The sequence below is a fragment of the Neocloeon triangulifer genome, unplaced genomic scaffold, assembly GCF_031216515.1.
Source record: "Neocloeon triangulifer isolate White Clay Creek 2 clone unplaced genomic scaffold, ASM3121651v1 ptg000001l, whole genome shotgun sequence".
Taxonomy (NCBI): domain Eukaryota; kingdom Metazoa; phylum Arthropoda; class Insecta; order Ephemeroptera; family Baetidae; genus Neocloeon; species Neocloeon triangulifer.
Genome location: NW_026775544.1, coordinates 1,419,141 through 1,435,833, shown reverse-complemented (window position 1 = coordinate 1,435,833; position 16,693 = coordinate 1,419,141). Strand labels below are relative to the sequence as shown.

The 16,693-nt window shown below is 36.1% G+C and overlaps 1 protein-coding gene across 2 annotated transcripts in view; it reads right to left on the bottom strand.

Annotated features, from left to right (window-relative positions):
* LOC132199845 (cytoplasmic polyadenylation element-binding protein 2) overlaps window positions 1-16,693 on the bottom strand; it is a 244,340-nt gene that overhangs the window by 127,065 nt on the left and 100,582 nt on the right. For both annotated transcript variants that reach the window (XM_059624892.1, XM_059624901.1), the window contains one exon: window positions 13,057-13,177. In XM_059624892.1, coding sequence (XP_059480875.1) covers window positions 13,057-13,177 — 121 coding nt within the window. The remainder of the gene's footprint in view (window positions 1-13,056; window positions 13,178-16,693) is intronic.

Genomic DNA, 16,693 nt, shown 5'->3' with positions numbered 1-16,693 from the left:
CTTCAAGAGTATGAAATGAATCAAAACTTTTCTACTGAGAAAGAGACTTAACTTATCTTCAACTTTTCATTATTTAGATTGTAACTAAAAAGTTTCCTTACTTAGTTTCGGAAAATATACTTTTAATCATTAGTCACGTTTGCATGGGTAAAAATACCTAAAATTTACTTTCCAGATTAAATTCCTTAGCTTGCACCTTGTCGTGACCTTTAAATGAAAAGCTTTTAATCGTTCTCAATCTTTGTTGTGTAATGTTTACTGGCATTAATAGATGAGACTGAAACTGAATTTGCGCCAATTTTCACCTCGTTATTCGGCAGCACTTTGCTCGTCGAGCACACACGCTCAATTTACTTAGGCAATAAACTCGTCGTGTGTGTCACAGGCCATAAAAGTCGAGGTCAACAGAGTAATTATCTCTCCTCTAGTGCTCTTTCCCTGCGTCGGCGGAAAAAATGCTCGTCGCAAACGCCAATCAATTGGAAATTAATGCAGAGGAAAAACTAAAGGGCGCGTTTTTTTCTCGTCTGGGTATTTTTCTTGCTCGTCATTGTCGGATGGCCTGGACGGCCATCATAGGAAGAGCTCATTGTCGGCGCTCTGCTGCCATTATGGGCTATTTTTCTTTATTACACATAAATTGCGGCCGCCATTAAAATGACTGATACAGCTTTATCGTGGCCCCGACATAAAACGAGGCTGTCACAAAAAATAATACACCACTGCTGCTCTAAATATTATACGCCGGGCTTATTTATATACAAGTTTTTTCCCCGTCTAAATGAGAACGTCGCTTCTTTTCACGAGGATGCTGCGCAACGTTGGCGCCCTTTTATTACGTGCTAATATATATGGCGCATATTTTTTCTCGCGCTGACACGCAGCCGAAATTAAGTGACGACCCCCGCAGGAAAATTAGCCATCCATCTTGATGTAAAAAGGTGGAATTTCACTTTTGACGTTTTCGTGAATATACCGAGACTGAATTATATGAAATATGATAGATAGCCCTTTCCTCCTAAAGCAGTGCCAAAGAAATTCATTTAATTTTCATTTCAATCTCCATCAACAACTTGTTCTAAAAAAATTGCATAATGTTAGATTCTTCACTTAATAAATTGCCATTTTTTTTTAATGACATAAATTAAATAAAATCTCTCACCTCGGATTATGTAAATTAATATTTTTTAATCTTTAAATTGAAATTTTTTGGCCACTCTTCAATATATCTATAAATTTTTTATAATTTTCGTGACTTTTAGGGACAAAATTTTATTGATTAAATAAAAAAAATTTAGAAAACGGTTTCATCTTGCACATATTTAATTCATATTCTATTTAAAATCCAAAATATGAAATTTAAACCGTTAATATACCAAACACCTTACCAACAGTGGTATGATGTATGAAAAAGAGTCAACGCAAAAATGGGTAATGAAATTTGCAAAAAATAACTTGCCTGCAGATAACATGTTTGCGCCACTCGCCCGTCAGCCAAAATAGCTTTCAAGTGTGGTTTGGGCTGCGTCATGTCGGCCCCTCTCGATCTCGTTGCCTCCAAACGCCGCACACTCGTTTTGATTAATCCGCGTCCTTAATGCTGCTCATTTCGGCGGCAGACGCGATTTTTCCTCCCAAATTGTCTGTCGCAAAAAGAGCGAGCCGGCTGCATATTACGCGACGATGATGCCGCCAGAGAGGACAAACATCATCATAATTTAGGCTGGTCTTTTTTCGGCCCGACCCAGCGCCAGACGCTCGTAACCGAGCCGAGTGTCATAACATAAACACGGTCACGCAGCCGCCATTTCGACCCGGCAATGATACACTTTGATGCTGCTTATTTAGATTATATTTCGCTCCATGTCCAAAATACATGCAAGCCCCAGAGCTCGTAAAACTGAATTAATTTTTGCTCAGATTTGCATTTTAATGCGGACAAATATTTAAATTTTTACCAAATTTAAAAAAAAAAATCATTTTCATAGTTGTTGAATAATAATATTTTTTTTAAATGAAATGTATGAATTTCTCCATTTTGCTGTAAACATATTATGCAACCCGCTAAACAGGAAATTTAATTTTAATAAAATTTCATTATTTAATTTTGAAATAAATTTTCTTTTCATGCTTTTAAGATTTTGCATTCAGGTCAATCTGCCTTTGTTTGCATTATTTTGAACATTCTCTCTGTGCATGGTTAAGTTTGTTTCTGTTAATTTTAGTTGGGTCGTCATTCGGAAGCTCCACCTTTTTCAAGTTGAATTATTCTCGCCTTTTTATTCAAACATGCGCCGGAATTTCCACACGGTCTGCGTGCGCGCTCGTTTTAAAATGTTAATGTGTGCGTCTCTCTCGCTCTGTCTCTTGTTTTTGTGCTGTCTGGCGCGTGTGCGGATTTTTCGCGTTTGTGAATTAGAGCGGCCGCCGCGGAAATAACATGCAAGAGTGAGGAAATTGGCTTCCGCGTGCGTGAATTCGAGCACCCTACAAAATTTTGACGCTTTAAATACGTTTGAAAAAAAATGATGCATTATTTTAAGGGTGGCGCTGGCTGAATTTTAATTGCCAGGAAATGGAGTACGTGAGAAATTTTCGAGAGTCTGTAAAAATTAGCACTCATCCTATGCATCTTATTGCGAAATAAAAATGGAAGCTGAGAAAGGGCTTCAAATATTACAAATGATTAATTCCTTTTTAAAATTTTTGCATTAAACAAGTTATATCTCAATTTTCATTGAAGTTATTTTAAAATAATTATTCACTATAATTTATTTTATTTTGTTGATATTTTATAATTATATTAACTTGCTTTAATTGAGTTTTATATTTTGAATATACACGTCTAGTTAATTTTTTTTATAAAATGTAAAATAAAATCATTGGAAAGCATATAATTAACACGTGACTCCTACTCCATAAAAATTGAATAAATGGGATTGTAAAATTATTCGATAGTTATTATACTCTCCATGGATTGAAAAGATAAAGTCATAAATAATAATTTACTTGATATTTTATTAATAGATGAACTAAAATTACAAATAATGAAATTCAAAGCTATATTTTAATCAGTAAAAAAACCTTTAACTTATTGTTAGTACTTGTGACAAATCGCCCTTACGTGGAATTACGTTCTGAGACGCGAGATATTTCAGGGCGATTAGTCACAAGTACTAATTGAATTATTTCCAATTTCGAATGGTTTCTTTGGGTTTTAAATTCTCAAGAAAAAAAAAACATTAAAAACATTTCTTGCAGGCAATAAAAATATTAGAGATATTTAACTTATATAACTATCAACAAACTAAATCGATTTTGAATGAATGTAATTTAATTTCATATCATATTTTACATATTTCAAGCAATGCAAAATATAACAAGATAATTCGCATTTGATCAGCAGATATTCTATTTTTTTTATAATTTTCATTCGTTATTTTGTACTTGGAAATTATCTCTATAATAAAAGACATAAAATTTAAATTGAAAAAAATTGAACAGGAATTTCAAATAGGTCCTTTTCTATTATGCGTTTCAACCACTCCGCAAACCAATATCAAAAGTCGGTCTCTTGGCTTTCTGGTTGGGCTGCTGCACAATCGCGGCGGCGGCAGATATTAAATTTCAGGCGCACAAAGCGGAGCACAATTGATTCAGAGTGTCCAATAACCGTGGAAAAGGAAGCCATTGTCGGTGGCGTCAAATTATCGCAAGGGCGGACGGAATATTGTGTCTGTGCGTCTCTGTGGGCGAAACCAGTCGTCGCTTGCGGTGTGTCTGCGCCAAAAACTATTTCAACACACGCTGGCTGGCAGAAACACATGCATCGCGCAGGGAATTTACAACCTGTCATCCGCCTGGCCAGAGCAATCATCGTCTGCAAGTCGCACAAAAGACGAAGAGAGAGACAGACCGAATGGATGCCAGAATGGAATCTGTCTTCCGACTTGCTCTTCCTCCAAAGCTCGCTCTCGTGCTGATTATCATTCTTGTCGGCTGATTTGTCTCCGCAGCCGAGTGTGGGCGCACGATTGAGAGACGCGCCGAACGACTTTGGCACAACAAGAAGGCGAAACTGTCATCGACGAGACGTCAAGTCCAAAAAACTGCTTTTCCAAATATGTCTTTGCATTTCGTAACTCACAAAAAAAATATGTAAAAATTTCAGCTGCGGCAGTAATTTAAAGTTTTTGAAAATAAATAATTATTTAGAATGTTCCAATTTAATATTGAATTTTTTATTTAAATTAGTAAGTAAAATGATTTTTTTTAAATCACCGAATTGATATTAAAATGTTTCATTGGTAATGAATTCATTTAAAATAATTTGCTACTTTTTATCCTGAACTTCACGGATGTTTGATAAATATTTGATGAAATAATTTACTAATTTTGACCCAAAATCTTAAAAGCCTAGAATTTTTATTTTTAAATATTTTATTATAAAACCATTTGTATTTTAATGATGAAGTTCACTCAGAGGAATTCTGATCTGAATTTTTTTGCTTTTGCGTTTTTTTTTTTTATCGTTTTTCCTCTTTTTCTTGGGAATTTATCTTGCAGCTCAAACAATATAAATGGACAGCATTTCAGCAGCATTGAGACTTATTCAGGCCAACTGATCGTGAGAATGAATTGGTTTTACACTTGACGACACATCCGAGTCTTTTTCTTTGTGTAATACTCGCGACTGATCGGAGAGAGGAAGAATTATTGCGTTACACGGGCAGCTAGGTCGGTCGGGTTTTGTCTCGTGCTGCGGCTAAATTGGGGCGCCGTCGAACGCAATTTCGACCCCCGTTTGGCCGGGCGAGTGACTTTGATCGAGCGACACCACACTCGGGCGTGATTAGCGCCGTGGAAAAAATGTCGCAAATCCAATTTCCTGCGGCCGAGCCAGAGAGAGTTGGCCCCGAGCTCCAATACACGCACCAAACTCGATTGGCGTCGCCGCCGCGAAATTAAACCGTTCTCCGCCGATATTTATTGCCATTATCGCTTGCGGTGCTCTAATTAAATGTCGCATGATTTACAGCTTGCCCGCGGGACCCCGAGTGCGCGATCGCTTTTCTTCTTTATTGTAAAGGATTGTGGAAAATTCGTCATTTCCTGCTGCAGAGTTGTGGAGCTTGAAAGGAACAAAAACATTCTAATAATTGTAAATATGAAGTTATCGACACTGTTTTTCATTATTTTCAGCAGATTTGAAAAGAAATTCATGAGACTAAAATTACAAAACAGCTTGGAAGATGAAAACGATATAAATCTCCTTCCCTTTTCTATATTGTAAGCTACTATGTATAGGTACAAGTAAGTTTTTACTTTTATTGATTAAGATTAACTTTAATCTCATTTTGTAGTACAATATCACAATCATGGAGATTTGAATTTAAAGTCAGTTTAGGAAAAGCTGACTTTCAATTCAAATCACCTTTAATCTGATTGTTCATAAATGATTAATAACGAGTTAATAACTGATTCACGCTGTCAACCTACACAACCATAGTGTGATTTTCATTTCCAAAAACTACTTAGTTGGCTGACGCTTGCTATTTGAATACAATCCAAACCAATTTTCCAAACAAGAAAAAGAAGAAAGAAACAAAGTTTGGATTAATTTTATGTTACCCAAATTTACCGTTGAAAATAATACTAAGAAATAATAATAATAACTTTTTTTGCGTTGCATATACTATGAATGGAGAATAAATAAATAAATAAATAAGTAAATAAATAAATAACATATTTAAGTATAAAAATAAATATTAAAATGCGTAAAAACGTTTTAAAATAAGAACATTTCAATAATTTATATTATTAATACACTGCAATATTAATTTGCAACGTTGTTTGTGATTGCTTTTTTCTCTCCATGGTATGGGTTCGCCTCAGCAGCCTAGGCTCTTATGATGAGGGGCGTTTTAGTTGCAAATTTAGTAATTATTCTATTCAATTATGGGCAACTTTCCCTGAATAAATCCACATTATTAAATTTATTACTAATTTTAATTTGTGAAATTATTTCTGATCTGTTTATAATTGAGGAAAAATAATTGATATTATATGTAATAAAAATTTGATAATGTGACTAATCCATACACACTTTTGAAGTGGATAAATTAACATGCCAGACAGAGCTCCGTTTTTTAGCAAAACAGTCTCTTTCTCGTGTCTCAGCTCGTTTCCAACTCTTACTTTCCGATTGGCGCGCGGTGCACTTTACTTTTTACTTACGTGTGTATGTATTCCGCAAAACTTCTTCACTGTGTAGCAGTCGGAAAGTTTCCCAACTCGCGAAGAGAGAGAGAGAGAGAGATTAATCATTTCTCGGGCGCGCAGACGGGTGGCGCGCGAAAAAGGGGCTCATCCATTCTTCACCTCTCGCGGCGGCGGATCTACATAATTCTGTTCGTTCGTGCCAAGTTTTTTAATAAAAAGCAGCCATAGCGAAAAAGAAAGAAAGAAACTGCGTAGATTTTTAGATTTTTCCACTGGCTGCTCGCGAGACTAATGATTTGTGCCCAATTGTGCAGTGCGATTATTTATCGCCGCCGGTGCTTCATATATTTGAGGAAAAAGCAAAAGAAAGAAAGATACTATTTTGCAATGGAATCTGTAACGTAGTGAAAATTGCGAAAGCGGCGATATAAATATATTTCTGCCAGCAATATTTCGAGAAAAGTTTCTCTGGGAAAAAAATGCACTTGGAGACGGAGGTCGTTTCCTTTGGTCCCGGCGGGAGGAGAAGAAAAAGCACACCAGGTAAAAATTAGCACTTGTGAGCTCTCTGGGCAAATCCCTCGCTGCTGGCAAACGGGTCCCCAACCCTTTTCCGCCTTTTTCCTGTCCTTTGAGAGCCTTATTAATCACGTAGAGGTCAAAGCGACGCGCAGAAAGGCCGCCCGAGCACAAAGGGCTCGTTCGCACGTGTGCAGTCGGCGCTGCATTCTCGCGAATTCAAAAAGCCCTCTAAGGGTGTGTGTGCAGCCTCGAGAATAAGGAGCGCTGAATTGGACCAGGGACATCATACAATACTGCAAAGAGGAATCATTTTCACGTTCCTCTGGGCACGTTTAGATCCCTCTCAACATAGAATACATCCATTAGCTTTTGGAGTGTATTGACGTTGCAGGGGAATGATCAAAATCAAATTGATGACTTTCACCATATTTTTTATGTCTCACAAAATGTTCAGACAAAATTTATTTGAATTTATTGAAAAAAGATGTTGGTATTTTACAAGTATGATGAGCCAAGGCTATAGCCGAGCGGTCTTGGAGTTGTCAAGCTACCATCAATGTTCTTTTGTTTGCCTCCTCTTAACAAGTTATGGTCAGGGTAAACTACACGCGGAAATATCGCCCTATTTTGGGGAAGTTTTATGTTTTTAAAATACTATTTAACAACTGACTGAGCTGCAAGAAATAACCCTTCAAAAATATGAGAGGAATATTTCCAGCCTTAAAAGTAGAATTACGAGAACACCTCTTTCTGCTCCATGTTTGCCTAGCAAGGTGTACTTTATTTAAGCTACATATTATATTTAAATTTTTGATTTTGTTATTTCTTAATTTGATAGTCAATAATGATTTACATAATAAGTGAAAATTTTCTTTAATTAATATGACTTAAGTCCTAAATAAATAATAAGAAATTGCATTTCACGCAAAGCCTCGCGGAGCGCTTTGCGCAAGGAGCATTTTTACTTAGGAGCATTTTTACTAGGAGCATTTTGCTCCTAGGAGCGAATGAGCGGTGTGTACCGTGACTCACGCGACTCGTGCGGCTCGCTCAACTCGAGCAACTGGCATGGCTATGGCATGGCTATGGCTATGGCATGGCTATGGCTATGGCATGGCTATGGCATGGCTATATTTATGAACATTAAATAAATAAAATTGAAACTATCTATTACAATTTATGAAATTTTAAAATTAAAAAAGGCACATTTCAATCTACATTCTGTTATGTAAATTCTACTCATGAAGGAATTTCCCTTTTTATGAAGGTTTGATTCATATTCCAACCAATTTCGTAAAAAAACACAGAATTACAGCAAAATTATCTCAAATTGATCTTAAAAATGATAAAATAAAACAATGGTTACTGATTTCTATAAAATTTAAATGATTTTTTATTAAAAAAACTCACTTTAGATTTTAAATATTGTTCATTATTTTGCTTGCTATTGTGTAAATAAACCATGTAAATTTAACTTTCAGGAAAAAATAGATTCACTCTTACCAGTTTATAAATTGTACTTTTTTTTTCCACCTAACTGAATGTTCCTGCTGCTCAATCGACAGTTTTTCGATCTCTCCCCATCGTTCCAGGAAAACGAATTTATCCTCAACATCTCAAGAGGAAGAGTTCGTCTCTGTCACTATATATAATCCTGCATTGGCAGGGAGGGTGTTTCTCAGGTGCATCGTCATTGTTGTCGAAGGGTGGGTGCGAATTTGATTTGCGCAGAGCAGCGGTGCTAACGCGATTAGCAAACGTCCCCGTCTGGGCAGGTGAATTTTGTCAGAAAACATAATATAACCTGGGAGGAAAACTATAAGCGGCGCATAAGGGTGTATTTTGTGTGAGCTGATTAAATTTGCCAAAGTGCCGGCTCGTTAGTATGCAAATTAGCGTCTCGAATTACGCGCGATTGCATTAAAATATTATCCAATTTTCGTGCCCGTTTTATGCAAATTTTGAGTGAGTAAGTGAGAGAGGGAAAGATAAATAAATGCATGCGAGAGAGCCTCATTAAAAGAACATCGCGCGCGCATCGCATTATCCAAAGTGATTATAAAGTGGCTGCGAATATTTTACACGCGCACATACCCCGCCAGTTACTACTCGCACGCATTTTTCATTTTGTGTATTTGCATTCATTTGCGGCACAACTGTGGGTCGCGCCGCCATTGTTTCGCGCATAAATTTGCTTTCATTTAACCCAAGCCCACCGGAGACGGATTTGGTTTTGTTGCTAGACTCTTTTTATTTCATTAAATTAATTTTTTATTAATAAAATCTATTTAATTAAAAAATTAAGAAAAAAAAATTGAAAATAAAAAATTGGCTATGTCTGGAGAAAGACAGACTGACAACATGAGAAAGTCTTTGCTCCCCTCCCAAAATAAAAAACACATAAAATAAAATTTACAGAGAAAATTACTACAATTATTTAACTGATCATACCATGAAATTTTAAATCAATTGAATTTAATTCTTTAATCAATAATGGAACCTTTTCAAAATTTTTAAATTTCAAATGGTCTGTATTTTTTGTAAATACAAAATTTCGAAATTGTTTTTTCAGCGTGCTTGCCATTTTTGATAAATGATTCAAGAACAATTCTCGGAATGGAATTCTAAACTTAAAAGCTTTTTTTCTTGTTGAATTTGTTTTCTTAAAAAATTATGCCCTAAGTCTGCAAATTACTGGATATTATGCACCCTGCAAAACCAGTTGCTCATTTCTCCGATCTAATGCTATAAATTTCCAAGCTGTCTACATTTTACGATTTGTCCCGAGTGCGTTTTAAATCACAGGAAGTCCTTGTGCTCATTTTTTTACTTTGGAATTGGCAGCCAACCTGTAACAAGCGCCAGTTCGATAGGTCACGTTTCCACTTTTCTTTTATCCGTCGTCTGTTCCTGTGCCGGTCCAATAAGCGCGCGACACCTTCCTTTCTTTGGTTTATTTTTTGTTCCGAAAGAGACGAGTACAATTACTACAAGTGAACTTATTACTGGTCTCTCGGTGCGCGCTCGCTCGGTGGCGGCGAAGTTGGCCGCGCCTTTCTTTTTGCACGTCTCGGCGCAGCATCAGGTACTTTCTTTCTTTCTTTCTTTCTTTGGTACAATCTGTCGTCCCGCGCGGGCCGATTCGCAAGGGGCCCAAGAAGAAGTGCGACGAGTTGGGAAAAAGACCGCTCGGATGCTAACTTGGAAATTAGATTTCAGCGCTCTGGGTGCAGGAAAAAAGGGCGCTCTTTGAGCAGCCAACTTGTTACAGCAGCCACCGGGAGATGTGTGAGCCGGATTTGCCGCCGCGTGCAAGAACCAGAAGTCAGACGCTTGCAATCAGACAAACACGTCCGGCACACGCAAACTGATAAGACAAATGGACTTGCAGAATTAAAAATGAAATTGACGGTGTTGTCTTTTCAGTGATTTATTTGAAGTATAAGATAGAGTTAATAAATATCAAGATATATTTAAAATTCAATAGATGTTTTAATTTTCTGTTTAAACTTTCATTTTCACACTTTTTCTATATTATTTATTTATTTATAAATTTTAATTATCTTTGTCATTATTTGATTCTATAAAAATGTTCTTTTCCTTGTAATTTGAATTCATAAGAATATTCACTAATAAATTTTTATTGACTGTTGCAATCAAAGGATAATATTGCATTCAAATTAAAAATTATTTTGTTAGATTTCTTCCGCTTTTTCTTGATGTGTATTAAAATTCATTAAACATATTTGAATAGACGAAATACTTCAAAATTAGAAAATTGATTTTGAAATTATTATCTTGTCTCCAAACCAAGCAAATAAAACTGTTGTACTTTTTTACAACATGCAGACAGATAAGCTCTAATACATTTTTTTTCAAATTTATTAATTTTCAAATTTGTCAGCTTTTCTGACGCAACTTGAATGTATCATAATGAAGTATACAACAATCAAAACGGTCCCTTATGCTCTCTTTTCCCATCAAATAATGAACCCTATCGTACTCATTTTGCTCATTTCGTTTTCTCCCCAGAGCTTAGGCGGCTTCCTCGAAACGCAGCCGGTTGCAGCGACAATAAAACCGTGTCGACAACGGGCCGAGGACAAACAATAAAAAGTGGCCGCCCGGCTCACTCACTCACTTACTCGCAAACTGGCGCTTTTGTTTTGCTCGCCCGAGTTGCACTGCCCAGAATCGATCGCGTCCCAGCACACACGCGATTTTTGCTTTTTGACCGACTGATGGTGGCGGAGAGAGTGAAAGCGCAAGTGGGCGAATTACAAACTCTGTGGCGAAAGGGCCAAGTGGAGCAGAGCGTTCACTGACAAGTTGAAACCGCAAGTTGAGGCAGGAAATTTATTTTAATTCATTATTTTCAAGTCAAAATAGTGTATCAACACAATGATTGTTCAAAAAAAGTAGGTTTCTAAGAAGAATATTTGAAAAATTTCCAAATTATTGTTATCCAACAAAAATAAAATAAAAAATGTTCATTTTGTTGTTGCTATTGTTTTAAAATAAACAAGTAAGTGATAAATTTCATGAATTGCATGGCATATGATAGATTCTTTTTAATTATATTAATCTAATCAATAAAAGTAATATGAAAGAAGCTAAAATCTCAACTCAATTATGAAACAGTTCAGGTTACTGCATTAACATTACACTAAGTAGGTGCAAAGTTTATCAAATTTCTTTAGTATCTTCTTTCATAAAGTTAAATATCAACTGATTAGTAACAGAAATTATTAAATTTTATATTAATAATGCATTTAAATAATAAATAATATGTAAAATTAAAAATAACTTTTATTGAACCGCATTTAAAACCTTTAAAATATATTACAATATAAATAATTTTAAATTAACAACGTTGCATGCTATTTTTTTACAATTAAAATAACCCTTAAAGCTTTTCGCTCTCGCGTTTTTCATTGCGAGTGCCGCTAATGAGCATAAAAGCTGCACATCCTCATCTGCTCTGCAATCTTTCTCTAATGCAAAATTCACACACCTCCCACTTCAATTCCGTTGGAGGTGCGAAGGAACACAGAGGTGCTTCTTCTTCATACAAACATAAATTCTCCTCCTCTTTTGCTTGCCACACACACTATACCGGCGGCGCCAGTATTAAAAAAGAAGAAAATATGGCCAGAAGCGAAGTTGCTTGGTAAACATAACACCCTCCGGGCAGCGCAGAAATCGTTGGGTGCGAAAACTTTTTGCCCCGAAAGCTTTTACGCTAATGACTTGTAATTAAATGCTACTTGTTGGCGGATTCGAGGGCGCTCGTTTTTTTTACATATATATTTGCTCCCTCCTTTCTTCATTTGGGCCCCTTTTTTATTTTCGGGAATGAAAGAGCGCGCGCACCGAGAGAAAGAGAATCACTCTGGAAAATTGGAAAAGAAAGCAGTGCGTCGAGCTGCTTAGCGAATTGCTCTCGGCTCTAATTGGAAAATGAGAACGAGAGAGAACTCGACGACAAAATAAAAATGTAAAAAAAAGCCGTAGAAATTATGATTGCGGCGCGACGCGTTTTTCCTCTTAAGTTTCATTATGTGTTTGGACGGGACCCGGAATTAAATGGAAATTGAAATGCTTTTAGCTCTTACGCTACATTAGCAAGCTGAAAATGGCGGTTCTTTGTGAAATTTTGCTAATGACACTGCTTTTGCATTTTGTAATTATGTTTTGGCGCTCGTTTCCATTAATTTATTATGTTCATCAGACTTAATGTGGATTTATGATAAGGAAAATATATTAAAATGTAAATTTAATTTCCAAAATTTATAAAAACAGTTGTACATTTATTTTCATAAAAAATTTACGTTTGAATTCCACCTTTCTTGGAAGGGTTTTAGATAATTTTGTAGTTTCATAAACTAAAAAACAATTATATTTTCCACGAAAACAATGAACGACTCAAAAGTTCATCAAGGAAAAGCTGAATTAAAATTAAAATTAAAAAAAAATGATGCATTAATCTTACATCATGAAATTCTACTGCGCTGATTTAATATTTGGTTGTAAAAGTAGAAAATCTGCAAAAAAAACTTCATGATTCCTTGACAAGTTTATTTGATCAAATGAAATTAAAATGCACTTGTTTAATAAAAAAGGTGCCAAATTTGTAAATTATTATTCTTTTTCTACTATCAATTATTGCTTTAAAACCCTGGCAGTAACTATTTTTCTGAAGAAAACTATTTGCAATCAAAACTTTAAGCTTTCTCTTTTACTCTTGCAATTTTGGCAGATTCTACCTAGGTTAACCTTTTAATTAAAGAAAGAAAGAAAGTGTTTTCCTACCTTTGAGTTCGTGAGGTTCACCGTTGCTGGTGCCCTGGCTGCGCATCAGATCGTTGAGGTAGTGCTCGAGGCTGCGCATGTTGTCCAGGGGACTCGCTCCGTTGGTGGTCGGCAGACGGTCCTGCAAACAGAAATGTGATGCAATTAGTCGCCGTGCAAATAATCACTCCGCCGTCTAACTCTGCTCCCTCGCCGCCGAGGCAGAGGCGCAGACGAGCTAGTTCTGCAAAACTTATCTCTCGCAAGAGCTCCTCTGAGGAGGCAGAGATGGAAAATTACTTGTTAATTATACGCGTGCTCATAATAGACTTTAACAAGACGAAGAGCTGCAAAAGAGCGACGGCGACAAGAGAAGAGCAGCACTACTATTTCAAACGCAATTGTGTTACACTTGCCAGTCGAGAGAATTAATTTAGATTAAGTAGAGAAAGAAAGAAAAAGGAGAAGAGGAACAAATGAGAATGAAGAGCAAAATCTTGTTAATTTCCCTGACTTCAAGTAGAAGGTTCATTTGCGTAAGTCAATTATAAATCGAATTTATCATTATTATTGTTTGCAATTTCATTTATTGTAAAAAAAATTGCAAAAGAGTAAAAAAAAGTAATTAAGTCAAAATGAGAAATATCAAAAAGAATTATTGAACAGCAATAATTTATTTTTGAAAGATGATCGGAAATGATAGGCAAGGTTCGCGCATCATAATCAATGAAACTTTCTTTGATATTGTTGTTTCAGCGTTTTGATTGTGTGTAATCAGAGCGCTCGACAACAATCAGCATTTGCTCCAATTGTTGTTATGAGCGAACCTTGATAATGAGTGAAAATTTTTTATATAATACGTACACGATTCTAAAACCTCAATTTTAATTAATATATAACATATTGAAAGGGCTTCGTTAATATTTTAATGCTTTATTTTGAAGTATGAGTTTTCCCAAATCTAGATTAAAGTGCAATTGTAAATTATATCAATGTATTTTCTTTAAGGAATATACTGAAATGAACCACTCAAAAAGTAAAATAATTATTTACTTCTTGGACCGTGTCTCGGAATGTAATTCCACTTAATGGTGATAAGTTTAGTAACTAATAAATTAAATTACCAATTAATAAAAAAACAAAAATAATAAAAAAGTAGAATAATAATTAAAATTTGTAGGATATAAGATGACTTTGTATATAAATATGGTGGAAAAAATAAATAATAAAAATTTAAACTCCTTAACCTCAAATTTAAATTCACACTCTCTCATTTTCATTCTTTAGCCCTTGCTCCCCGTACATTTTGCAAATCTCGCAATTTTACTCCTTTGAACTTTTGCGCACCTCTGCCTCCACCCACGCCATTTTCAGCTCCGACGCCCGCGCCAGAAAAGAAATTTCGGCGTTCTCTCTTGAATCGAGCCCCGGCGTCGGTGAGTGCTGGCAAGGGCTCTCAAAATCTCCGAGTAATTTATGCCGCGTGCTCCAATTATTCGCGAGCGAACCGAGTGAGAGAGCGAGCGAGCGAGCGAGCAGGCTAATTTATCGCTAATCGGCGTGCCAATTGCGGACGAGAGTTTGAATTCGCGCCGCCGGCACCAGAATTAATGTGCTGGCGACAGACTAGCTTTTCCATTTTACACCCTTTTTTATTTTCACGTCTGGCGGATGAACTAAAAAATAAACTCTCTAATTTCATTTCGTGCGGATTTGGCCGGGCCGGATTTTATTTCTCTGCTCGTCGGCGCGGGCAGTAAAACAGTGCAGCGCTGCCGAGAATTACGTGAGTAATGAAGAAGGAGTAATTATGTGCTCTCGGCTTTTAAGACCCTTAAACGCGCTTGAAATTCTCAGGGCCCTGCAATGTGCAGCTGACAATTATCAAGAGAGAGTGGAAGGATTTTTACGGCGCTTTTTACTGTGTCGCCACACGAGACGCAACGACGCGACTTTGTCTCAAGTGAAATCGAAATAATCCCTTTAAAAGAGGAAGAGAAACTCAAAAACGCGGCGGGTGGAGCATAAAAAAAAGAAAAACGTCAGGATTATTAAACAGATCAGAAAAAAGAAAAAAATGAGGAAAAAAATGCAATTTTTATTTTATTTTTTTTTATGATCAAATCTTAATCAATTAAAAAAATGGTTTCAATTTTGTTCGACAGATTAAGGCGATAATTTGATCAACCCAAAATTTGAAAAAAATCCAGTTTTACAATATTTCAATATTCATTCACAACAGGAATTATAAATTTGATTGCAAAATATGATTCGGGCGGTAATTTGATATTTATAAATCTATATGTCGCAAAAATGAACCATTATTGAGATAAAAAAAACTTAATTAACTGTAAAAAATTCCAGAACTATACTAATGAACTTATCTGGCAACAATTTTAATGAAGAAAAAAAAACTCAATATTACACCAAAATGTTCACATTCATAAAAAATTACTTTAAATATATTTAAAACAGAGAAAAAGGATAACTTAATTTTTAAATACATCATTATTTGACAGTGACTTATTTTAATTTAAAATTCCTAAAAAAAGGTTACCATGGTTATTTTTCAAAAGCAACAATAACATTATTTCCAACACAAGAGAATTCAAATAATTCAAAACCTAACAAATTTGCACCGAGTGAAATATTGAATTACATCTTAACGATTTCAAACAGGTAAATATCCACGTCAGCTTGTTTTGAAATCAAATTAGAATCTGCACATTTAAGGCAAACCTCAAACAACTTTGAACTTTGCAGCCGACGCGCGCACCTATCGCCCGAACCGACGCGCTTTTAACGACTTGAATATTCTGCAACCGCACACTTTGATGGCGGAAGATCCCTGCAGCTTTTCCACCTGGCTGACTGCGAGGCATCAAAAGCTAGCGACCCTTGGCTGTGACTAAACGCGCGTCTTCTCATTCGACTCATGCTTTATTCACACGGCGCCCTTTTTAAATATTTGCAAAGTCGTAATTAACATGCATGATATTTAAAGCCTTTCGCTCGGCGCAAAACAGCCCCCGGAGAGAGAGAAACAGGGGTGGCGTCTCTCTTTCTCCGAGATGTTTTTGCAGCGAAATTTGTACGTATATTTATTATTTAAATATTTGTGTTTGTGCGCACGGTTCATTTTATGAATAATGTATCGTATTTGTGTGCAAAGAGCCCAGACAGTCTGTGTTTGGAATTTAAATATCTTTCTCTCGCCGCGTCGCAGACGTCGCAGCTACCAGCACATGCCAGCTAATTTAATGTATCTCAACCGACGGCAGAAATAATATGTGCGTCGTCTCGGAATTGGATTCGCATCAAACAATAAAAAGCAGACTTTTGTACGCTTGGCCCCGAGCTAGGCAGACGAAACGCATAAACTTGCAGACGTGCCCCGCAAGAATGGAAATATATATATACGATTTTTGCATGACAACGAGCGGCTTATTTGATGGGGACACGACGTAGGAGTCGATCTCGGATCGAAAAAGGCCAATGCGAGTTATCGCGTCATTTGCGAAATGAATTGGTGCACGAAACAAAGAGATCTCGCAAGAAAAAAATGAAGCAAATTAGAGAAAGAGGAGAAAATTTTACTACAGTTCTGAATTTAATTAAATTATTTTATATTTCATTCTCGAATTGAAGCTAATTTTTT